At 40.0% G+C, this 26565-nt stretch overlaps 1 protein-coding gene across 18 annotated transcripts in view; it reads left to right on the forward strand.

Moving 5' to 3' along the window:
* Positions 1-26565, forward strand: part of ablim2 (actin binding LIM protein family, member 2) — a 108213-nt gene that overhangs the window by 15488 nt on the left and 66160 nt on the right. For 6 of the 18 annotated variants that reach the window (XM_021315840.2, XM_021315837.2, XM_021315838.2 and 3 more), the window contains exons 1-2: positions 140-340; positions 21472-21636. In XM_021315840.2, the coding sequence (XP_021171515.2) occupies positions 325-340; positions 21472-21636 (181 nt within the window). In that variant the 5' untranslated portion in view covers positions 140-324. Of the gene's footprint in view, positions 1-133; positions 341-21471; positions 21637-26565 lie in introns of those variants that run through there. The other 12 variants (XM_021315833.2, XM_021315839.2, XM_021315835.2 and 9 more) reach the window with 7 other exon arrangements.

Below are 26565 nucleotides of genomic sequence, written 5' to 3' on the forward strand. Positions count from 1 at the left end.
CACACCCAGTAACGGATTATCAGGAGGAGGTGACATTCTCTTTGAGCTCTGTGCGCTTCTATTTATAACAGATATTTGCCATAACTCTGCGAGGTGGGAGAGAGAGAGAGAGTCACATGACCTCCGGCTCATTCCAGAGATAGTGCCGGACAGAGTGCTCACTCTCTGCTCTCATCTATCATTAAACCACAGCTTTGGAGTGTGCAGAGGATGTGTTGCAACACTGTCACTGGAGTCTAAGAAGGTTTCTGGGATTTAGGCTGTAATTCTTCTTTTTAAAACACATTAACTGTCTTTATAACTGGGAGCAACTACTGAGCGACAATGCCGGAGGAGAAAGGTAAAAATTCCTCTCATTAACCTTCAATGAGCTGGTTGTGGTTTGTTCACCTGAAAGGACACAGGAGGGTAAAAGGTAGATCTTTCTTTTTTTGCAATAAGCAACACTTAACCTTATACTAATGTTACTGGTGTTTCTATTGAGAAGTGTCACTCGACACCTTTTTGATTGAAGTTTGAGACGAGCGTGCACGTCCCGTCTCTTCTGGCTCGTCCTTTACCTACAGCTCAATGTGCCCTTGTGTTACCTAATCCCAGTCTGAAGCAGTGCTTTACCATGTGAACGTGAGAGACAGCAACACGGCTGTGGTAGAAAGCTGAATGCCTTTTGCTGCAGGTCGATATGCTGCGACATCTCTGGCAACCAGACTGTTGCCCTGGTCCCTGGCTTGCATCCCTGACACCGGGAGCTCAGCCATCTGGGTAGCTTACTCAGGGATGAGGGCCAGTTGCTGAGGAGGAATCTCTTTGGTGTTTTTATTTACTTGGTCCCTGTATTGCATAACAGCACAACCTTTTTAATGCTAGTACTTTGATATAATTACCCCTGCACTTCCTGTGTGAAACCAATGTCACTTTCCTAAGAATGCCTTGATTACTCCCAGCAAGCATTAACAGTCAAAAACGTTCTTCATAAGGAGGGTGTAGATGTTTTATCATGCATGATTTAGTAATTGAGGAAAATCATTTTTCCACTGTTTGACCCAGTTGGCTACGAGAAGAATCCTAACTGTTGGTGGTCATTAGCAGGCTATAAATACTTCCTTCTATTAGCCCCCATTCTTTTGTTAGCACCGGTAACCTCCTTCTGTCGGCTACTTTCTGCATAATAGACATACCTTACTTTTGTATTGAGCAGGAAGGCGTGCCCGCTATCATCATAATGTTACAAAGCTTTCTCGTTGGTGAGGACACAATGGAGACAACCTCAGATTGCACAGGGACATCCTGCAGAAGTCGTAAACACCTGATTGGATTCGGTTCTTGTGGAGATTTAAAACGCTGTTCTACAGTGAAACTGCAGACAACTGTAGAGCCAACAAGCTGTGGAATATACGGACCCCGCCCCCCTTCAGGTTGTGTCTCAGTCCAGGAGTGGGACAGCGTATCCTGGGTGCGTGACGTGTTTTACTGGCTGCTTGTCAGCCGTCACAGAGACGCCTAGTACTATTTCAGACCTACCAGTAAACACTCCATCTATCCGTCTGTTTACTACCAACGACTAGACTGCCTTGCAAAAGTAATCACACGCCTTGACCGTTATCATGTTTTGTCATGCCACAGCCCAGAAATGCTGCATATTTTATTGGAGTTTTATGTTGGTGAAGTTAAAGGGGGGACAATATGATTTTTACATTTCTATATAAATATAAATCTGAAAAGTGTGGTGTGCCTGTATTCTGCCTTCCTGAGTCAATACTTTAAAGAACCACTTTACAATGTTGTTCCAGCTGCAGGTCATTCAAATATAGTCAGATTGGATGGCCTGCTTCTCTATCAGCTTTCAAACCTTGCTACAGCTTCTCTGCTTCTTTGTTGGATTATCTTGTGGATCTTGACTAGGTCGTTGTAACACATGAACATGCTTTAATCTAAACAATTCCATTGTAGCTCTATCTCTGTGTTTAAGGTCTTTGTCCTGCTGGAAGGTAAACCTCTGTCCCAGGCTCAGGTCTTCTGCAGCATTCAATTCAATTCAGTTCAGTTTTATTTATATAGCACCAATTCATGAAACATGTCATCTCAAGGCACTTTACAAAATCAAAATCAATCAGATTATACAGATTGGGTCAGATTATACAAATATTGTCAAAAATGTCCTATATAAGGGAACCAGTTGATTGCATCAAAGTCCCGACAAGCAGCATTCACTCCTGAGGAAGCGTAGAGCCACAGGGAGAGTCATCTGCATTGTCCATGGCTTTGCAGCAATCCCTCATACTGAGCAAGCATGAAGCGACAGTGGGAAGAAAAACTCCCCATTAACGGGAAGGAAAACCTCCTGCAGAACCAGAACCGGGAGAGTATGAACGGTCATCTGCCTCGACCGACTGGGGTTACGGAAGACAGAGCAGAGACACAACAAGAGAGACAAAAAAGCACAGAAGCACACATTGATCCAGTAATCTGTTCTACATTAGATGGTAGTAGCGGGTGATCCGTCTTCCCTGGATGATGTCACAGCTAACGGAACGCATCTTACAAGTATTTTGCCAGGATTGACCAGGAATTAGCTCCATCGAATCTGACCAACTTTCTTGTCCCTGCTGAGGAATATCAAACTAACTGCTCAAGATAAAACTGATGAGCTAGTCACAGTTACAACAACCTGGTATTAATCATTGATGCAGAGCTTTTAAAGTTAATCTTAAATATTTGATCTCCAAACTAAGAGTGAAGCTCGGTTTCTATAAAAGACACAAGTCATGTTTCTCAGAGTTTGGAGGCTTCTGATAACATCCATGTTTCTTCCTGTACTTACGGTAATGTTGAGTTTTGTGCTTCAGTCAGTTTCCCACAGTCCTTGACCATGGTGTCCCACTAAGCTCCCAGATTTATCGCTGACTGCAGACACTTCACTGACCACTGTGAACTGTTTGCTAAAGCTAGCGTGCCCTCCTTGAATGTAAGGCAATGCATGCAGAGGCTGACTCTGGTTTACAAGAGTCTATTAGTTTGTTTCTACTCATTGATGCACTTTTCTGCAGATAACTGAAAGCCGTTATGCCATACGATCGAACTACATTTTGTATTTCACTACACCTCGTTTTTGAACTGAAACTGGAAAGAAAGTGTTCAGTTCTTCTGCCCCCTCTGCTTGAAATGCCCTCCAGTATGATCTGAAACTCAGAGGTGGGTAGTAACAAGTTACATTTACTCAGTGACATTTACTTGAGTAACTTTTGGGAAAAAATGTACTTTTAGAATTAGTTTTACTGCACTGTACGCTTTACTTTTACTTGAATCATGTCATTAAGAAGTATCGCTACTCTTACTTGAGTCCAATTTCTGGCTACTCTACCCACAGTAAGTAACTTCACTGAATAACAAACGTGTTTTGAGCAAAAATGCACCAGAGAGACACGCCTACAGTTTATGTTAAAGTGAGACTTCTTGTTCGTACACAAGCTTTGTTGTTTTAACGTTATTTTCCATCTGCTGACCTCATCAAGACATATACTGGTCAAGTGGACATACAGTAAACAGTAGATATTGTCATTAAAAGTACTTTGCACTGTCCTAACTTACTGTATTAACTGTTTGGTTTCATAAGTTTTATGTTGAAAAACATTATTTAGAAAAGTGTTTCTTCTGCCTGAATATGTTACTTTGTAATTGTTGCAAAGTGAAAAAAGTTATATTTTTTAGTATATTTTTTATGTTAGTCATTTAAATACCAGAATTTGTACATAATTAAAAAAATTTGCCTGACTGATTACATCATTTTAAAATATTTATATCAATTGTTATGATTAGTTACTCAGTACTTAGTAGCTTTCTTACTAAATACTTTTTTTTACTCTTACTTGAGTAACTTCTTGGCTGACTCTATTTTACTTTTACTTAAAAATATGTTGACGTAATGCTGCTCTTACTTGAGTACAATTTATGGCTCCTCTGCCTACCTCTGCTGAAACTAACAGAACTTGTTTCATTGAAAGCCTTCAGCTCTAACTGACAATGCAAATCCTGTAAACATTCCCTGTGTTTTAATGTGTTGATTATTACTGCTTTAAATGTTGTATTGTCACTGTAAAAATAACTCCTGCATTTTATTTGTCAAATTGCTTGCAGTTTATACAGATTTATGGTTATTTCGTTATTGTTGTCCACTAGAACATGTGCTGCTGCCTTTCTTGGCCAGGTCACCCTAGCGAAAGAGTTCTTGATCTCAATGGATCTTTTAGCTGGGTAATTACATGTTAATTAATGTAAAAAAAAATGCTACCACCACCACAAGGGGAATGGTGTGTTCAGGCAAAGGTGCATTTTTAGTTTTTAACTGCACATATCAATCTACAAGTACTCCCAGAAACGTCTTAATGGTTCCATCTGATCAGAGCACCACCTTCTGAATGTGTGTAGTGTCTTATAAATGGCTTGTGGCAAATTTCAAACAGGATGTATGGCTTTCTTTCAACAATGGATTTATTTTTGCCATAGCTCCTCCAGGGTTACTATTGGCCTCTTGGCAAGTCTCTTAAGGTGTAGTTAATCCTAGACTGCATGTGTCACACGGATTGAAGGTTGACTGTTTCTACCTGAACAGAAGCAGAACAAAGCCCTGCATTAAGTCATATTGTACTCGGCTCAACCGAAGGAATAATGGAAAAAAGCGTGCAATAGAAAACCAGTACAACGTTTGTTTCCGCTGGTTACTAAATTTAAATCCTTTACATCAAGCTGTCTTGTAGTCATGAGGCACAGCTGTTTTTAGAAGAAAAGAAAACACAAAGCAAGTTTTTTTTTTTTAAATGTCAAAACAGATTTTCATTACCTTTCATATTGCAGACTGTATTGTCTACTGATTTATTTATGCATATTCATTCCTGCATTTCAAACTGGCACTTTCTAAAACAAGTTTGGAAGTAGGGCAACGGTACCACATTCCACTGTAGCAATTTCTTTTCACAAAGTGGAAAATACACCGACTGCGACATTACACAAAGAGAAGATGGTTTGTTTTTAGATGCAATTTGGTCAATAGGAATGGAAATGGAAAAACACCTTCAAAAAGGAGCTGTTATGTTCAGGACATTACAGTGACTTCAAGAATAGTGATTGGAACAATGTGTTCCAGGCTATTGGGCGTTGAGTGTCGGCGCGTCAATAAAAACACCGAGGGAATATGACAGGGAGCAAAGAGGTCGTATCAAAGCCAAACTTTGACGACGCTTGACTGGAATATTGAAGTTCATTCATATACTTCCATGTCTAGGTGTCTACCCTTTAGTTCTATTTGCATCATGTATTAATCGTGTGTCGTGTCCTGGCATAGAGAAGGGCTATTCAGGTGTCCAGCTGTATATTCTGGTTTTTGGTTTGTGGATTCTCTAAACATTGGTTATAATCTGTTGACTTAATTTGACCGGAGCAACAGTTTTTCAGCTTTTTTAGAACTACAACTTCAGAACTCTTTAAATTAATTGATAAAAGCTCCCAGAATGGAATATTTCTCTCCTGTTTGAAACAAACAAAAAAAAAAACTCCTGTTTTCCCTGTGATCCCTACTGTACCTGTCTCCTCTAAAGCTGACAGTGATGACTTGCTCATTTTATTCTGATGAAAGTCACTAATATCAGAGGAAGGATTTATCCGTCAACGTCTCATAACTTTGTTTCTGGCCTTCCACTTTCATAGTCTCTAAATGTGTTTGACCCAGTAACCCTATCTGACGTTTGATCTTTGCTTGATAAATGAATATATCTACCTGTCCCTAAAACTAACCCTAACCCTAACTCTCTGCTGTTTCAAAGTGTTTTTCCTGCTATTGGCCCTTGTGTTATAGAAATTTGCACTTTTAAAGGATGTGGTTTTAAGATATTTCAAGCATGCTGTTGTATAGCCATTAATAGAAAAAAATGCTTATTATTTTCTAAACTCACTGCAGGTTAAGTTTTTTTTTGTTAATATTTACTACAAGAAGCAACATCAGCTCTGATGTTTGGTCAATCTAGAAGTTCACTTCTTCTTGTTCGTTGTTCAGCAGACAAAAAGTATCCTAAAATCTCAAAAATGGTATTGCTCTTGATAACTGATAGATTTGGTCAAATGACTTGTTTACGGTTTGAAATTAAAAGTTTAGGACTTTGAGTCAAGACTTGCATGCGAGCTCTTAAGTCAGGACATTTTTTATATTGGCACCTAGCACTAGACTTGGGTGGAAAGACTTTAGACCTACCTGTGAGTTACAGCACAGTCTCTGCTGCTTACTGTCATCTCCTCCTGTGAGGTGCTAAAGTTTCTTGGTATATGCCACAGATTTTGCACCAAACAACTGGCACAATGCTTTCCACTGAGAGGCTCTATTCACAAGTCATGCTGTGTCTCTGTGGGCTGAAACACGCGGCCTGGAAGACAAACATAGCTCAAAACTCTCCCATCATTTTTCTCCAACTTTCATTTCTGCTTACCATTTTCAGACCATAAGGCGCACCGGATTATAAGGAGCATTAAATATTCTTCCCAGTTGTGTAATATCACTCCGCACTGCAAAAAGGGAACTAAAAGTAAGTAAAAGTTTTTTGAAATTATTGCATTTTTTCTTGATTTGAGCAGGTAAATGAGACTTTTTGCCAATGGAATAAGATGTTTGCCCTTAAAATAAGAACAGTTGATCTCCATGATCTTATTTCAAGTGCAGTATATCTAATTATCATATTTTAGGGGTAAAAATACTCATTCATTGAAAAATAGTCTTATTTAGCTGCTCAAATAAAAACATACTAATTTCAAGAAAATTTTACTTAAGCGGGGCATACACTGTATGAGTTTTTGCCCTTTTCAGGCCGATTCTTCAGTAACGCGAGAATTTTTTTGGATCAGAGTTTCAGCTGCATGGTGCGTCCTGCGTGGTGTAGTATACAGGGGGTAACGAGGGGCAATTAGCCTCTCACGACCACCTCACGATCAGGAATCGGACGGTCGGTTGAAAATCAAACATGTTAGAAATGCAGTTGGCCCTCGAGTGATCGTGAGCGCATCCTGCTGTTGAATCAGAGCTACGATCGTCTACGAGCCGATTTACCCCGACCTCGCGCACTGGTAGTGCACTGGTAGTGCGCGAGGTTGGGGGTAGTGACACAGGGTACTGTAATGCTGTACCACATAAAGTCAGTAAGCACATTGGTAATTATTTATAAGGTGCACCGGATTATAAGGTGCACCATCAATTTTTGAGAAAATTTAAAGGATTGAAATGCGCCTTGTAGTCCAAAAAATACGGTACTCTGTCCTTGGTGTCCTTCCCACATAACCATTAAGGGTTCTTATATATATACAGTGTCACGCTAAATATGAACTAAATGTTCATATCTCTTTAAACATTTCACATTACACCATATTACAACCACAAAGACACAGGCGTCCGATTAAACTCCCATTTGGGGCAAGTAGACCATTATTTAAAGAAGAAGCCATGATACCAATGGATGAACTGCTGAGATCCGCTGGTCATGAGAAATATTCTGGTGATAGGGCCACTATCAAAATGTGTTGTTTGCATCTAGCAACAAGGCATACAGAAGCCATTGCACACTTTTGCAAGAAGGTGCTCTGCACTGGTCAGAGAGCACCTAGTTGCAAAACTGTATAAGTGAACAGAAAACACACACTTCAAATCATCCTGATCATATAATCCCTACCATAAAATATGCCTGTGGTAGCATCAAGCTGTGAGCATCCTTTTCTTCAGCAGGGACAGAGAAAATAAATATAGAACAATCCTGGAAGAAAACCAGTTAGATGTTACAAAAGTCATGGATTATGTGATTTAAGCAGTTTGTGATTTGTAGTTCTATCTTGTGTAAGAGATTTCTGATGTCAGTGGGACCTGCTAAATGAAAAACGCTCAGTTACCATAAAAGCTGAGAGCTGAGAAGCTATCCAGTCTGATTAAACTTGACCTGTTCAATGCAAATCAATTCAACTTTATTTTGTTTGTAAAACACCCTTCATACTAAAAGCAGCACCTAATTTGCAATGACAGTTGGCTCACATTAAATGCTAAATAAAATGCTTTGACAGATTCAACTTTTTGCTTTTTTGCAAATAGTGAACTTTGTAGAAGTATTAATCAGAGAAGTGGAACACACCTGAAAAGAGAAAATTAGAGTAGGAACATTAAAGGTTTCCCACCAACCTCACCTTGAAACCCAACATGGCTGCACTGACAGGTGAACTGTGTTCATGTAGTGTCATGGAAGGTACTTTACAACCTGTTAGTGAGAAACTTTGCTACAATGTGGGAATGCACAAAACTTTTTGAAGTTCAAAAAAAAAAAAAAAAATTTTAGTCAATTGTTGTGACCTGTCCTGTTTGCAGACAAGTTTGTTTCATCAACCAGGGCTGTGAACGGTGCATCTTCATCAGCTGTGTTCATGTTGGACTGAACGTCACTCACAACCCGGTGACAGCTTTCGTTATTGTTCTCTCATTGTGGGAGCCTGTACCAAGACTGATAAATAATTTGAGCCTAGACGCATTTTTTTATGTCTGCAGCAGACTTTGATGCGCTGAACTGGAACATTTTGCCGAACGTTTTTCTATAAATTACCAGACAGTGAACGCGATAATTCAGACGAACACGGTGCTGCGGTTGATGTGGTTGGATATGTAAAACAGCCAGGATGATGGTGTCAGGCTGAACAGGCGGATGATGGCTTATTGTGGCAGCCTAGTCCTTGAGTGACAAATCATTTGGACCCCAATACATTTTTTCTCACTGTTGGAATTTTAAAATGCATTTATTTTATTCATTTATTTATTTTCTGCGCCTGAAGTGGACTTGGTGCACTGAACCAGAACATTTAGCCCAACAAATATTTTCATTAATATTTATGAAGGGCATTGACATGTGACTAAATTGATTCATCCAATAATAACACTTAAATTTTTTACTGGACTGTTTTTATTAAATATATGTGATTGTGGTTTTGTTTCGGATGGATTTAGGACTGACGAGTGAAGCGTTCAGAAATTTACGATAAATCATACTATGGAAAAGTTCTGTAATGAGTCTGAGTTCCTGATGGTTTTGGGCAGTGAGTTCCAAAGGGTGGGGGCATCAGCAGCGAAGGCTCGGCCCCCTTAGGTCCGGTGTTTGGTGTGGGTGGGGTTTAAGGAGGTCAGTCAGATATGGAGGGGCCATATTATGAAGGGACTTGTAGGTGAGGAGAAGAAGCTTGTACTGGATGCGGTATTGGACAGGAAGCCAGTGAAGCTGTTGGAGGACAGGGGTGATGTGATCTCTGGTCCGGGACATACCATACAATGCCGAATGTATTGTAATTTTTGGAGATGACTGAAGGGAAGACCATATTTTGTTTGTTTATGGATGGCAGACACTGATGAAGTTCCTTATTGTCGTACGTTGTAATGTAGTACAAAAAGATGATCGTACAATGTGCACACATCAAACCTGACGTCTTAACCAAAGATTATTAAAGCCACGTCACAGTGTGTCATGGGTTGTCTTATAAGATTGCTAAAATCGCGCAGTGTGACGTCATTTTTAGACAAATCTTAAAACTTCTCGAATTCTAAGATTTTTATTGAATTTTGACCTCAGCAAGATAAAAGTTATTCACAAAGTGTCCTAGGCTTTAAGAGAGCTCCAAAAGGGATGCAATGTTAGTGTACTGAGAAGGACTTGTAGCGAGCCTAAAGCAGGGACGGTGGTAGAAAGCTGATTGGCTGATCCACCACCTAAACAGTGGAAGAAACGAGCACATAAGTGCTACACTGCAAGGCTGGACACGTTTAAAAAAGAAAAAAAAACATTATATGCAGTTGTCAATGCATTTCTGTGCCCATATTCAGAAGGATCTTAAGAGTCCTCTCAGAGAGCTACTACTGCCTAGAAATTCCTACTCAGGAGTTTTAGCTTCAGAGGGATTCAGATAGCTGCTGAGAGCGACTCTGAGGAAGGAGATGACAGAAGTTTGTATCTTAGTGAGGAAGTGTGGTTGACTCCATTGCTAGGTGTAACGCTGTACTCTAACAAATAATGTAATGGGTTTACTTAAAAAGGTATGTCTACTTTTTGCATGGATCTTTTTAAGTTGTCCCAACTTCATTGTTTATTGAGTAATCTCTACAAGTCCAGCATAACAGCACCAACTTAAAGAGCCACATAAATACAAAGCTATCTGAAGTTGAATCTAATTGTTTTTTTGTATATATTACTGAAGTGTCACATTGGTTGCATGTGATTTATGTTTATGGCACAACGGATTAAGTACATTGATCATGTTTTTTATGTATATTCAAGAGATAAATCAAGTAGTGCTTATTTAATTTATTATTCAATATTCCTTAAAATTTTGTTATCTCATCATTCCAATTTAAGTTGTTGTAAATGTATACGTAAACATTTTCTACTCAAAAATGTCCATGCAAAAACTAAACATATTAATTATAGTATTTTTTGCTCTAGTTGGGGGAAATTAATAAACAAGAACAATATTTCACAATTAAAACAGTTTATTTTATGAACATTTTGTATAAATTAAGTGCAAATATCTTAATAACAGCACTATTAAAAACTTGCCATTGATAATTCTCTCATTTCAGAGCTGTTTAACTTTCATTTCCATTTTTTAACGATCTCTTGCAATTTTGGTCAATATTTTGTTTTTATGTGTTAGTGTGTAGTTCTTTACTGTGTGTATGTAGTGTGTCACAGTATGCAGTGTGTACAGTATGTACAGGGTGTAATGTATGCATTTAGTGTTAGTCTTTACAGTGTAGCGTTAGCAGCTCTAAACAAGTTGAGTCAACGACTTTAAACGACTGTGACTCTTACTGAGACATTTTTGCATTTTGGCAAAACTAATGAACTATGCCCTTAATTTGGATGGGTAACCATAAAGACAAATATAGCACCACACAAAACAATTAACATTCTGGGTCAGCTGAAAACAATGTTCCAGCTCTCAGACATGACTACCGACTTCAAAGACCTGAATAACATGAACAGCAACCAGATGTGGGTTGAAAGACATTACACCGCATAAACTTGGAAAAGCAACTTGAACAGCAAGTCCATCATAGCACAAATGAGGTTCCCATTTTTGATTTTCAGCTACGAGGCTCAAAGGGGTTTCCTTGCAGCTTTTGCTTTAGAGATGTGACTTTTGGGCTGCATTTCTGACTATCTAATCTAAGGAACACCTTCTGAAATACCTCACAGGTGTACTTCAGCTCTCGTGGGTAGCTTAGATTGAGGGCATAGATGAGACCCATCAGCAAAGCACAGGCCCTTGGCACATGTAACCCTTGCAGGACTTCTGTGCCCTCTATGATGATGGTTGTGTTTGCTGGATCACATGCTGTAGTACCTTTGGTGATGAGGATCTTCATCACCCAACTCTCAAGATCTCCAGTTTGGCTCTCAGGAACCTGAAAGCAAGAATATCAGAAACCAATATCAGTATCACTGTCCTGTCGATGGTGCCTGCCACCACATCCAAGAAAAACAGATTCGGGTTTTGCACTTGTTCCTGGTTTTAACATAGTGAAAGGCAAACGTATGGAAGAGTAGTAGGGCCACTGGAAAACAAAATTCTAAAATTTTTCTGGGATGAATAAAAAGATAAAAAGTACTCTCAATTTCTATATTTCCAGTGGCTGTAATACTCTTCTGTACAAATGTAAAAGTTATCTGGAAACAAGTTTTGAATATATTTTTATTCAGGATGTACAAAGAAAAGTTAGTTACTAAAAGTTAGTTTGTCCCTTTTGATCACTAATGCTGAACAAGCAGCAGAAAAAGAAACAAGGACAGGATAGGTAGAGACATATACTGGTGAGAGATTCACAAAGACAGTGTGAAAGGAAAGTTCCATTTCGCTTTAACTTCAAGGTGTTGAAAGTGGATTCACTTTCACCTACCACATATTCAAAAAGACTGTCCTCATTTCCCCAAGGTAGACCACTAAGCAGCCAATGGCAACCTCTCTGCGAATTTCAACTGTGTTGATCTGATGGAGAATTCAAAGAAAAAAGGTCAAGTAGGCGCTTTTTAAATATTTTTTTAAAAGACAAGACATCATTCACATTTTCTGTTTGATAAGATGAATGACTTTAAGGCTGGCCCATGTTTTGAAAGATTATTCCCAATAGAGACAAGGCAGAAATTGCCCACAATGCACATGTTGTAGCCTGTAGTGTTTTAAAAGCTCAGTCTTTCTGGGAGTTTCATATTTACACATTTTTCAGCACCAGTTCATTGTGAACAGGATTCAGTGAAAACGTTCTAAACACTGCTTAACAATAAACCAGGAAAAATGAATCAATCTACAATGAGCTACTGAAATGGCGTCCTACGGGCAGCCACGTATAGGTTGGTGGTCCTCCAGCAATAATTACGATCCCGACAGAGAACTTGTCAGATGTTCCGAAGCGCAAAAGATGACATTCCAAAGCTGATAGTAGCTCTGTGCAAAGAAGAAGACACGAGTGTGTCGACTTTCCAAACAGGCTGAACGCTGAGTCTCGTGTGCTGCTTGAGTAGCCTCACCCAGGTTTCAAAAGGTTATTTGAGCTGAAACAGCCTAAAATTTGAGACAAATTGAGCTGATGCGCACAAATAAATGCTGTAGACTTAAATGTTTAAATTAAAATTTCATATTTATTTAAGCTGAATTTACTACCCCTATGCTTAATTTTTAGCTTCTTAAAGCTGTGATTGATTGACAGTACAAAAACACACAAATACGCTCCTAGTGATAAAAAGAGATAAATTAACCAATTAGATTCAATTAAGAAATGTGTTTCATGATGATGAAGCTTAATAAAATGAAAGAATTGTCACACAGCATCAAAATGTTTGAATACACCTTATTTACACCCTCATCATTACTTTGATTTGCTTGTTATATTTACTCGCCCTACTGGTCATTTATTCTATTTGATGTTAATGTGCACTCACATGTCAGAATTTTCCTGCGCTTTCCTGCTTGTATAAAGCATTTGGATTTGAAAAAACAACTGACATTAAATGGGAAAAATGGTGGAGAAAACCGAGAGGAGCATTCCCTTATAGGAGGAGAATAGAGGAGTGTTGAAAGGTAAATTGGTCCATGGATCACAGTGCAAATAGGCAGCCTTTGAAGCACATATGTGCCTTTTTCTCTGCATGTCTTGGTGCTTTTATGCACCAGCCTGGAAAGTGAGAATCGATCCGTGCAGCGATCAAAAGCCAGAGAGCAGATGACGTCACACAAGCAAAATTCATATAAGCATTTAGGCTGCTGACGTCATCATGTACAATACAGAAAATACTTTCTCATCTCTTTTATCTTGTCTAGAGTATTTATATGTATATATTTTTCTGCAAAGTTTTCCATTTCTTCTAAAATGTTTATTATTGAGAGCATTTCTGTAAATTATATGAAGGTTCCTCTGTACTATATTATTTGTCGATTTCTCCAGTTTGTATTAATGATCATTCAATATTTTCCCTGTTATCACTTAATCCTCAATAAAATTACACTAGGTCCACACTATTAATTTCCATCTATGCGGATGATAAAGTTTATCACATCTACATATTAATAATCGTTCTAGAAGATTATGTGCTCATTTCCTCTACTGTTTAGGTGGTGGATCAGCCAATCAGCTCTCTCTGTTTCAACCATCTTCTCTGCTTCAGACTCACTAAAAGTCCTCCTCAGTACTCCTAACATTTTTCCCCTTTAGGAGCTCTCTTAAGGCCCAGGCTGCTTTGTGAATGACTTTTTATCTTATCGAGGTAACATTCTAAGAAAAATCTTAGAATTTGGGAATTTCTTAGATTTTTCCTAAAATGATGTCACTAAGAGCTACTTATAGTCTTGGGACTCTTTGTGAATGGGGGGCACTGGCCTTTAGGCTGTCAACAAAAACATTTGGGGCCACTAAGTAAGACACCAGTAAAGTGTCAGCAACATGACAAATGCACAGATTTGTTTCAGGCCATATAAAGGAGATTCCTTTATATGTCTTCTGGACCTTGTCCAGCTTTACATTACGCCTTTTATCCTCACATGCATAATGTGCTAAGGCATGAAAAAGTGAAGGTTGTCAAGGTCAAAAGCTTGGGTGTCACAAAGTTCTCCTGCTGTGGTAACGTGAGCACGATGTCAACCTCCCCCCAAAAGAATGCTGCAGAGCAACATGGGATCCCCTTGAGTTAAGGGAACTAACTATTTTTGGTAGGTGTAGGAGTACTGGCTCCTGAAATGGCATTCCACATAAAGGTTTCTGAGTCTTGCACAGCATGGCGAAGAGTGAAAGTCGACAGGGTCATGTTATGTTTGCCTACCTCTGAACACACAGCCATGTTACTAACTTTTCCAGGTGGTAAGCCTTAAAGCTCCGCCTGTGGCCAATACGGTACTTCAGTGGCTTCTGGTGGTGTTACTATTTGTCAGGCATCTGCAACTCCAGTCTTTGAGTGCTGCTCTCCTGCAATTCTTAGATGCATTCCTGCTCCAGCTCAACTGAATCAAAAACTGAATTACCTCCTTGGCATGTCAGCAACTTCTGCAAAGGCCTGATAATTAAACAATCATTTTATTAAGGTTAGTTAGAAGAGGGATGTCACTAAAGGTCTCAGGACAGTGGCACTCTTGCACTGGAGTTGCAGACACCTGCTATATGCAATGCTGACATGGAGTGTTGGATTGCTCAGATGGCTGCCTGCCTGCCGGCAATCTTTGGGACAATGGCATCAGCGATGGCTTTGGGCCAAAAGCACCACGCCAGCAGCTGAATGATGATACAGACAACTGGCCTCCCACTGGAGAAATGGGAAGCCATGGGAAAAAAGTTGGATTAATGAATACAGAAATTTAATTGGAAGGAATCATTTAACCAGCCACCCTTTTTATGTATGCACATTGAAGCTATTAGGTTCAGGCAAAGAGGTGGCATTGTTCATTTTATCAAGAGGAAGAGAGAGGTACATATTTTAGTAGATATGAACTGAATTAAATGCAGCAAAGAGTGACTACTAATTGTAAATTAATACAGTGCTTTTCTAGTCATACTGACCCTTCAAAGTTCTTCACACTAGAGCCACATTCCTCCAATTTCAGTCACTAACACACATTCATACACCTATATGCAGACTGGTATGCAACTTGGGGTTAAGTACCTTACCCAGAGCCACCTTGATATATGACAGCAGGAAACTGGAATCAAACCCACCACCTTCTGTTTGCAAGACAACTCCTCTAACCACTGACCACTGTTGTCTGAATGCATTTTGAAAAACAAAGAAAACCAAAAATAAATTAAAGCCATATACAGATTGATATAGAGTCAGTTACATTCAATTCAGTTCTATTGGTAAAGCAGTGAAATCAAGTTTAGTTTATTATTCCAACTACATGCTTTCTCTCTCATGAAACACAGCTGACGGGATTTAGACACACGCTTTGCAGCAAGGCTTCCTCCAGGACAAGCATGTAGTGGCAGTTAATTGCATGGTGATATTAACTTTGCAGCAATCTCTCATGCTATAAAATTAAAAGCAAGAACTCCCTTTTACGGTGAGAAAACTCCAGCAGAACCTGATCAAGTGTCAGCATCCAGCTATTACAACCGACTGAAGGTTCGAGAAGACAGAGTAAAAAAAACTCCCAAATGTTAAATAAAAAGTAGAGTTAATAGTAGAGAAACAGATAAACTGATGTGCTCTGAGCCATTGGGAAAAATTTCCTCCAACATGTTTACCAGCGAGAAAATCCTGAAACATCAGGCAGTCCAAGGCATTATCTTCTCCAATTTTCTCAACTCAACTCAACTTTATTTATAGAGCACTTCAAAATAGAACTCAGTTTGTCAAAATGCTTTAGCTTTACATACCCTAAAAAGCTAATAATTCAAATATAGCAAAATACAAAAAAAATTGCACAAAAACACAATAAACAAGAGAGGTTGAAAATGCTTTGGGCTCGTTGGACTTGGCTAAACCAGTACAACTCATATACATTTAGGCGGCAACTGTTTACAGAGAAATGAGTGACATGGTCATCCATGTTTTAATCATGCATAGAAAAAAATCTAACCTAGTCTGGACCTATCCTTAGGGATGGAAGATTTAGATCAGTTTATTCACTACTGATCTAGATTCAACCTTAGCTGGAGTAAGAGTATCATCCTTTGGAACAGCTGGTTCTGAAGGTTTAGCCCACGTGTCCGAAGGTCAGAGAGAAAATGGCGGCTTGTCAGTTGCTTGTGAAGGTTGTGAGGACACTGCGATACAACAAATAACTGGTGAGCACATTGTTTCAAGGGATTTTACCAAGTAAAGTTCCCAAGCAGGACACGAACACTCTGGACCACTGTTATGGTTTTAAAGAATGTGTACGGTATGCTGGTGAAGATTCTCAGTCATCCAGGTCATGGTCAATCCAAAAAAAGTAAAAAACAAAGCAACTGGACTACGGAAAATAAGTCCAGTTGCTTTGTTTTTTACTTTTTTTGGAATGTGTACGGTGTTATCCCGTTGTTCAGCTTTAGGACTCTCTGACCACTGTCCGCTTCATCTCACACCAATCTACAGGTAGAAACCTTCTGGTTCACGTAGGAGCCACTGACTTAGAAACTGATTACACTGAGCTTTTAATTTCACAAATGTGCAATCATTTGTGAAACTTGACGAAGCACTATGGGATTTTTTTAGAGACAGAGGAACACATGGTACTGGGTTTGAGCTGTTAAGCGTGTCAGTGAAGTGGCACCATATTTTCTAATTCCCTCATTCAGGTGGGGCTTCTTCTTCTTGATTTCCAAAGAGAACATTTCATCACTTGAATAATTCTAATCTTGTGGACAGGCTTGTCACTTGATTATTAGTGAAGTGAATTATGGTGCAAACAGTCCACTGCTCGTTCCAGATTAAAACTGTGTAGAAGCTGAGCATGTTATCGCACATGCTAATCCCTTCCATGTCATGTTCTGCAACCACTGGCTGGTCTTGGGGCCTGGATTTCTGCCCATCTTTAAGGTAATCCATGAGCAGTGGTGTCATGACAACGGGTTTGTTGTCCATTCACCTGGTGGTGAACATGTCATTAGGTTTTTACACAATAATCTCTGTCCCAACCATACATATCCAGATGTGGTTTTAAAGCAGGAAAACCAGCAGATTTACCCTTAGAGCACTTTACTTTAATACCTCATCCTTCATTCTGAACAGAAAAACAAACTAGACTTTTGTTCAACCAGGTAACAAACCCAAACCCTTATATGTCAATTGGCCAGTTTATCTACATGAATGTGTGTGACCGGTTGATTTGAATTTCTTTCTACGTTCAAACTGTTTGGCAGGCACCTGACAAATGTCACAAGCAGAAATGCTTGTGACCAATAAAGTTGGCTTCCCAGTACTCTTAAGTGCCACTAGAGTCCTTACATTACATAACAGTGTCTCACATTCAGTATTGTCCAGAGCTTTGTAACTGCTTCACTTCTTTTAAATACTGACTGATAATCCAAAACTGCAACAACACATAGCCAGTCAGTGTTTTTGTGCGTGAACGTCTCTGTATCTGGCACACATGGAACAGAAGCATGTCCCATACCTGTTTGTCATTTCAGGAATACCTAATGACACTTGATCAATCCCAACAGGTGGAATGGTTCAGGCATGGCCCCAGATCAGGTAGCAGAGCCTCCTCCTTCTCCAACAGCACCAACTTATTCCGGCTTCTAACCCTCCTTCTCAGTCCTTTCACGCACTCCTCCAGTGGTTTTGTCCATCTGGCTACAATCATCTCGGTCTGAAACCTTTTTTTTTTTTTTTTTTTTTTTACAAGGTCTAAAGACTTTCCTTTACTAAATTCCTCACTTTATTGAGCTCCCACATGAATGCTTAACTAGAGCTTTCAATACGGCCCCGCCTCCCACAGTAAAATGGAGAAAGGACTTTCTTGTCTAAATCCTGTTTCTGCGTTGACTCAATTTGTAAATAAGCACATTGTCAGTTTAGAGGTCAAATTTTAATATAGAGTTACTGTCTGAAGCCAAACAGCTCTTTGGTTACAGCATCAGCAGCATGGACGTGTCCATGAAAGTTCACATTTACCTACCACAAGAATGTACAGTATTATCAGGACATATCTTTATTCTTTTCCTTGAAATCTGGCATTGACATTAAACTTGAACAAATGCTGAAAGGCCTGCTCAAAGTACCAATAAAATCTGCCTAACGACATTTGAGTTGTTGTGACAAAGAAAGGACAATGTTTTATTCCCTGCCGTGGGTGAGTTCTGCTTGTAAAAGCTGCAGAAGAAGCTGTTGTTGGAAGTCTGTGTAATGTCTGTTTTTCCTCCCCTGTCAAGTCTCTTCTTGTAAAGCGCAGCCAGAGTGGCCGAAATAAAGGTTCTGAGAGAAAGGGATGTGTTGGACCACACACGTATAGGCACACTGTTGAAGCATTATGATAATAAGCATTTATAGGGACAGGGAGAAAAGCAAGGCTTTCAGTGTGTATTACCGTATGGTCAACTCACAGGATGTTTCTTTATACTCCCATCTCACTGCTGCATACCTGTGTTGTGTTTCAGCAGCGCAGGAGAATGTGCAGCTTTAAAGAAACAAGGCTCCTACCTCATCTGATGATGATGTACGGCTAGCTATACAAAATGGGGAAAGTTATAAGTGACAAATGTATTTAGTACACATGATGAGACTTGATCATCTTCTTCTACATGATTTTAGATCCACCAACATACATGCAAGAGAAGGAGCAGTGTGACAGCAGCTTTAATGTTTCTAACTCTCTCTTTTGGCTCCTTTTGATTCAGTCAAATGCAGTCAAGACAGAATATTCATGGAAGAGATGTTGCAAAAAGTAAGACATTTGAAATGTTGTGCACATTAAAACATTAAAATAGGTCAGTACAGATTATCCAACGTTTTTGAAAATGTCTTTAAGAAGTAGAGGAAGATAAATGAGTAGCATTCAAATAGCATTGTTTTACCTTGCCATGTGTGTCATTCATTATTTATATACATTCTAGAAGTGATGTCACACTGTGTGTGAGAGGGCAGTTGTGCAACAAAACTTTGAACAAAACTTTAAAATATAGACAATAGGTTTACAGAATAAACTATAACAAACACAAAACTATTATGAGTCCTCTTATCATGTGACATCATTCAATACCTGTGTGCTGACATGTGACCCATGGCATATGGATCCGTTGTTTCCAACTCACAGCATTCACCTGGGCAATGCGTAACACTTGTAGGCCGGGCTGGGCGATAAATCGATTAATTCAAATTTACAATTTTTTAGGATAAAATTTTTGGAAAATCAGGACTTGAATATCATACAATGCTGAATATATGTTGTTTTTGTCCTGTCTGGCAATGTAGCATTAAGAATTGTTGTCTAAATGCCAAAGAGAGCCCAACAGATTTTACTTTCACAAGTGGAGCCTTAATGCTTTTGCTAAAGTGCTCCACTTGATTTATAAATGCAAGAAGCTTTATTAGATTTTATGCTGGGAGTATTTCATGTTCAATGGACAAAGAAACTGGAAGGTAGAAGAGTGAAAAAAGAACAGAAACAGATGGGACAAAATTCTAAAAGGGAGAAAAGGTGAAAGAAAAAGGCAGCCAGTAGTCAGTTAGCTCCTGCACCTGTCTTTGCTTAATTTCATATAACTTTATCACGCTTGTTCCAATGCCATAATAGCCCTAACATAGAGGTTGAAAACTCAAAAGTAAAACACACTTTGCAGCCTTAATAAACAACTAAATGAACCAGCCGGTTGCCGCTTAGGGATAATCAAGATTCACAGGTTTATGTTTGCCAGTTTAGGAAGTTCGGACCTCTGGAAGACAGCGGAGTTTCAGTCAAAGCCTTGCGCTAGTAAAACTTGTAATAAACAGACAGTGAATTGACCAAACCACAAAGACACGTAATCTTCCTCACATTTCCGGTCTGGATTTGGTTTCAAAAAGCAGTTCCAGTTGCCACACTGACTTCATCCCTGTGTTCCCCTCCCTGTCTCCCCTTTCAGTTATTCAGCGCATTACATAAACTCTTCTTTTCAAGCCCAATTATTGGCAACCGGGTAGGCCCGGTGAAACCAGTGTGACAACATCAGCGTTTCCTACAAAGAGCCTTTTATTCTGCTGATGCCCCGTGTCAGCGATGAAAGGCTGATCAGCTGTGTGCTCACACCAGCCAGATTTAGAGAGAAGTTTACCGATGGTACTGTTAGAACGCTAGATGTTCTGCTCTCACGTGTTATTAATCCCCTAAGGTGCCTCAGCTGGATCTTTTTCATAGTGGTGTTGATGGGATTTTTCTTGGCACGAGCCGTCCTTCCTGTGTGGAACAAAAGAGGCTAACTATGACGAAAGAGGCTGGGACCTTGTTGAGGTTCTGGTGCTTGTCAAGCATCAGTGTTATGTCAGCTTTTCAGCGACTTCAAAGTGTTTGTTTGAAGGAGTCATGGAAGATCGCAATGCTAGATGCAAAACGTTCTTCGCTTTTATAATAAAGATCGGTGTCAGGTGAATAAAACAGAGAAAAGCAGCCTGGTTAACTATAATGACAAAAGAACAACAATAGTGCATCACTGTGAAGTAGAAGGAAAAATAGTTTTTAAGTTTTCTGAAATGGAAGTTGTATCAGGGGCCCATATCAGGTCCACATCCAGCACTGATCAGGTTTATTGAGCAAAAAAGTCAGCTGAGCTTTGGGGATAAAAATATACATATACTTAAATTATAAACCAGCTAATACTGTTTTATGTGGTCTCAACGGGCTTTAAATCATATTTGGTTTATCATGTATTTCTCAGTTGAAGATTAACATGTTTTTCATAGTCCAAGAACAGAGAGATAAAAAAGGATGATGTTGATTTTCAGATAGGTGCAAAAGTGCTTGAATTTATGCCTCTCTGTGTGTTATTATTGGTATTTATGTGCTTTTGTGCTTTGTTTTATGTAATGCACTGATTAATTGTCGCTTTAGTTTTCTTGTAGAAATTACAATGGCAATATAGATGATTGTGATTCTATTTTGCGTCCTTATCTGAAGTGATATTTGAATTGTTAACTCTGATATTTATATATCCAAAAGAGTTCACAGCTGCTAAATGAAAGTAGACAGATATTTACTAAATTATTACAGCATTTAATGAGGGAAACATTTTATGGATCTGCACTAAAGGTGGGAATGTATTGTGATCTTGTTGGCCAACATTCAGTATCCTACTTTTCATCATGGTGGTCACTCTAGGTTTTTACTATCTCAGGCAATGTCATCATTGGCACGGGCATATGGAACAGTGAGCCTGTGTCCAACTGGGAAAATCTGTTATCAGTGTGCAAAGAGTGAGCGCATGCCCTCTTGACTATAACAGCCATCTCTGTTCCTGTGCTTTGTGTCTCCTTGCAGTCTTTCAACAGCAGGCTGTCCATTCGGCTCTGGAGCAGCAGAAGCAGAAGGTGAAGCAGGAAGGAGGCGGGTCTGTCGCTTGTCAGAACTGTGGGAAACCCTGTAAGGGGGAGGCTCTCCGAGTTCAGAACAAACACTTTCACATAAAGTGTTTTGCCTGCAAACGTATGTAAAAGCCAGTTCTTACTGCTTTCCTTCACACTGTCTCCACACAAACACACAACCCCAAAGGACCAAGCTAAACGGTCTGAATGTGGACCATGTGCCCTGAAACATATCAAAAGTCAAGAAGTCTTTTATATTTATTTGTCACTGCATGTTCAGCTACTTGTTCACATTAGTTCAAGGGTTACATTTTTTTTAGCATTCGGGAAAGTCTAAGATAACAGATAATGAGGTAATAGGGTGCTTATTGAATAATGATGACTTGATGCTTCATTTACAGCAATATGCATTTACATATTCTGAGATGATAGTGTGCAGTAGACAGTAACATTAAGGTGATTGTAAGGTATGACAGGCTAGTAACAGTGGGGGGATTTTTAACATGTTGGGCTGCAGTCTCCCATCAGGGGGCGATTGCCCTCACAGCTTTTGGGAAGAAGCTGTTTCTAAGCTTATTGGTTTTGGCTTCAAGGCTTCTGAAGCGTTTACCTGATGGGAGAGGGGCAAACAGCGCATTGCCTGGGTGGGTGGGATCAGTGGAGATGCGTCTGGCCCTTCTTTGGACTCATTCTGCATAAATTGAGTCTAGATCCTGCAGACGGCATCCCATAATCCCCTGCACTGTAATCATCACCCATGCTAGGTCCTTCCTCTCCTGAACTGTGCAGCTCCCATACCACACAGTTATGCTGAGACATAAAACGCTCTCTATGGTAGATCTATAGAAGTTCTTTAGCAGTTAAATGGAAAGTCCAGACCTTTTCAGTTTCCTGAGGAAGAAGAGCCGTTGTTGGGCCTTCTTCACCAGGTGGGAGGTGTTCACAGACCAGGAGAGGTCGGAGGAGATGTGAATGTCCAGGAACCTGTTAAAATATAGTTTTGGTTTCAGGAGTCTTTTTATTACTACAGAAGTCTACAACAGGAACACCACATTATTCAGGAAAATAACCTGGAGTGACCGCAGTCAGGTCAATTCTTTAACTGGATTGTTGCTGCTGAAGTGGTCCTCAATGTGCTGCTTGTATCTGTGCTTTGCCTTCTGGATGCCTTTTTTCAGTTCACTTCCATCCCTGCTGTAGGCCAGTCTGTCTCCACATCTGAAGGCCTTCATCAGCAGGGACTGCACAGAGTCATCCACCCATGGTTTCTGGTTAGGAAACACTCTGATTGTCTTTGTGGGGAGGACAGCATCAGTGCAGAGGTGGATATAGAAAGCACAGATGATGTGGAGCTTTCTAAGTCAGCGCCCTCTTTAAATACAGTCCTGTAGAGCTGAGCAGACCTCTTCTGTTCAAACCTGAATGTTTTTTATCGCCGGTCTGGTTCTGCAGATCTGTGGCTTGTAGGCAGGGATCAGGTCCACAGAGATGTGATCTGATGAACCAAAGTGTGGGGCTGTGGCAGCTTTGTATGCTCCTGGGATGTTACAGAAAACTTGATCTAATGTATTATTGTCTCTGGTCGGGAACTTAATGAATTTGTGGAACTTGTGGAGCTCAGCCTTTAAATTCACATGGTTAAAGTCCCCAGCAATTAACATAGCCACTTCTGGATTACTGTTCATTTGGCCAGTAACAAAGCAGTAAAGTTCCTCAAGAGCTAGCTTAGCGTTAGCTCTTGGCTGTACGTACCTGCCAATGATAATCACAGAGCTGAACTCTCTAGACAGTTTAAATGGTCTGCGCTTAACTGCAAGGTGTTCCAGGTCAGGTGAGCAGAAGGTTCCGACTACTTTTGCCAAAGTACACCAGGAGTTGTGGATGTAAACTGCCAGACCTCCTCCCTTGTTTTTATTAGCATCCACCGTTCGATCAGCCCTGAACAGTGTGCACTCTTCCAATCCTACCGCTTCGTCGGGGACGCTGCCGTCTAACCATGATTCTGTGAAAATCCCTACACAAAATCTTCTGTGAAGGTCCACTCGCTGGTGGCGAGGGATCTTATGTTGGCCAGAGTGAGAGAGTAAAAACACAAAAACAAACAAAAAAGCCTGGACCACCTCGACGGATACTGATCCCTGCGCCTCCGCCATCTTAACAAAAAGATATCAGGTTGAGGGAACGTGAATCTCTGATGGTTTGTCACAAGAAATATTTATGTAGGGTTTGGCCTTCCATCAGCTGTAAAAGGATATTAATAAAAAAATGCGTAACTAATAAGGATCTTTAATGACAGATATAAGCCCGTCAAATGAGTTCTTTAGAAGATGTACGTCAGGGTGGATTTTTGCAGTGTGTGTTTCAGGGTGGGTTACTGCCAGTGTCAGAATCTGAAATGTGAGCATGTTTCACAAGTGTGCATGTATGAGTGTATGTATATATGTTTGTGAGAGTAGGGTTAAGTGCGTGTGTGTGCTGCCTTCAGTGTTTGTGCCCTTTCCTGCCCTGACTCTCACCATAGGCTCTGTGTCAGACTGCTGTTGTTTTCAACATACACTACAGTTGCTAAGCAACAGAGGGGTCTTTACAGTGACGACAGCTTCCTGGAGTTTATCACCTTCAATCCTATGCTGGCCGGCAGACAGCACCATCTTTGAACCTGTGGCCACAGAAGGAAGCAGCAACATTACCCATGATGCATTGTAATATGATATGAGAGCCGTGAATAGTCAATCCAGATTTCTCCAACCTAGAGTCTTTTTTTGATTGTAACCAAAAATAGTGCCACTATTAACATGTTTTCATTTTTGTTGATGCGATTCCAAATATAATGCTGAATACCAAAAAAATATCTTATTCAGTGTAGTGTGAATCAAAAAAACTTTTATTTTGACTTTAAATAGGTCAGTTTCTAGGAGGACATAGACTTTAATGCTTTTCTAATTGATTGACATTTTTGTGTTCACATGCCTTAAGGCAGAATTCTTGAACACTATTATATAGATGTTAAGACTAAAACATCATTTTATTGCAGATATTGTAATCCGGATTCAGGCTCAGAAAGCAGCTTTCTTCCTGGGTGAAGTTATTCTCCTTGCTTCTCTAATTAGGAAGCATGGGACTGGTTAATCTAATAAAACCGTCAGTGGCTCCTCTTTGGGAAGTTCCTTTCACTCCACCCATCTACCCTTCTGTCTGTCTATAAAAGCTGGATTAACTGAATTTCTTACTAATTTGGGTTATTCCATGTACCAATTATCTCAGCACTATAATGCTTTGGTTAGCCACTGGGGTGGGGCTTTAGCAAATAAAACATGCTGTTGGTGACTTATTCCAAATGTCAGTGCTGGAAAGAAAGCAGCATATTTGCTTCAGTGTAGGTCACATTTATTTTTGTGCTGCACAGAACTGAACTGAAAGTCAAAGAGAAATAGTTCAAGGAAAGGTTAGCAGCAAATTTCAACATGCACGGTTCTGGGTTCTAGTTATAGACCATAAACCTGCACTCTATTAAAGTTCATGTCGCACCTGATCAGCCGTTCTAAACATATCATTAACTAGGAAAAGCACAGATAGTAATGTCACAGCCTATGACTGTGTGTTATGGTTGCCCTGCTGCTGTGTGCATGACGTCACTCCCTGTGTTGCACAGGCAATCTAGAGTGTTTACACCTGTGGCAGCTCTAATTACTGGAGTTGTTGCACCTGGAAGGAACACTATATATTCCTGGCTCTCCCAGTGGGTAACCGCCAGATTCTTAAAAGCCATCCATGAGTAGACCTTCCAGTATTCTTTGACTGCCTTTCTGTGATTGACTCAGATTGCTCTGTGGATTCCTGCTTGCTTGCCTTGCCCCTGTTCTGACTTTCTCGTTGGCCTTCTGATCAAACCCTTGCAAGTATTCTGACCAAGTTTCTCTGCCTAATCCCTTTGTCACCTCTGCTTGTGTGTATGTTTTCGTGGAACTAGACATTGGACCGTTCCTGGACAAAACTCTCTCCCTCTGGTACCTCTGCCTGCCTCTGCTCTTCTGTGTATGACACTGGACTGTTTTCTGAATAACCCCTTTGATGCTCCAGTGCTCACTAGCATGATATCGGTCAGTAAAGAGACGGGTTTTGTGTCACAAAGATGAACGTGCTTTGGTCTGAAATGTGTAATACCAACCCAATAACAACAGGAAAAGACCTTCTTAAGAGGCTGGTTAAAGACGATGAGAGTGTGTGATTATCCATAGTAAATTGAGTACTGTACTGACATGAGCTGAAATGCTACTCTGCCAGGAAGAAGCCATTACTCCTAAAGAAACACATAAAAGCCAGATTACTGTTGCAAATGCACACGGGGACAAGGAAATCACTTTTTGGAGAAATGTCCTGTGGTCTCACAACACTAAATTGAAGTGTTGTGCCATAATGACCATTGTTACATTTAGAGGAAGACGGGGGAAGCTTTGGAGCCTCAGAACGCCACCCAACTGTGAAATATGGTGGTGGCAGCAGCGTCATGTTGTGGGGTTGATTTGCTGTAGGAGCGAATGGTGCACTTCCCAAAATAGATGGCATCATAGGAGAAGAACAATATGCGGAAATTCTGAAGGAACCTCTGAAGACATCAGCAAAAAAGCTGACATTTGGGCGCAAATGGGTCTTCCAAATGGACAAGGATCCAAAGCATACAACCAAACCGGTTACAAAGTGACTTAAGGATAACAAACTCTGTGTTTTGGAGTGGCCATCACAAAGCACTGATCCAAATCCTATCGAAAATGTATGGGCAGAGCTGAAAAGGCATGAGCAAGCAAGTGGGCCCATTCAATTACAGTTCTATCAGGATGAATGGACCAACGCTACTGCCAACTTTAGTGAGAAACTTGTGAACTCTTTAGAATTCTTGCTTGAGCATTTTGGATTTGCTGAATGCTTCTGACTGAAGTTAAAGGATATCCTGATAGAATTACAATAATCAAGCCTTCAAATACATCATAAATCCACACTTCCTGTTTATGGTACAACTTCAAATGCAACTATTCACCCTTTATTATTTATC

This window comes from Fundulus heteroclitus, chromosome 14 (assembly GCF_011125445.2).
Source record: "Fundulus heteroclitus isolate FHET01 chromosome 14, MU-UCD_Fhet_4.1, whole genome shotgun sequence".
Taxonomy (NCBI): Eukaryota; Metazoa; Chordata; class Actinopteri; order Cyprinodontiformes; family Fundulidae; genus Fundulus; species Fundulus heteroclitus.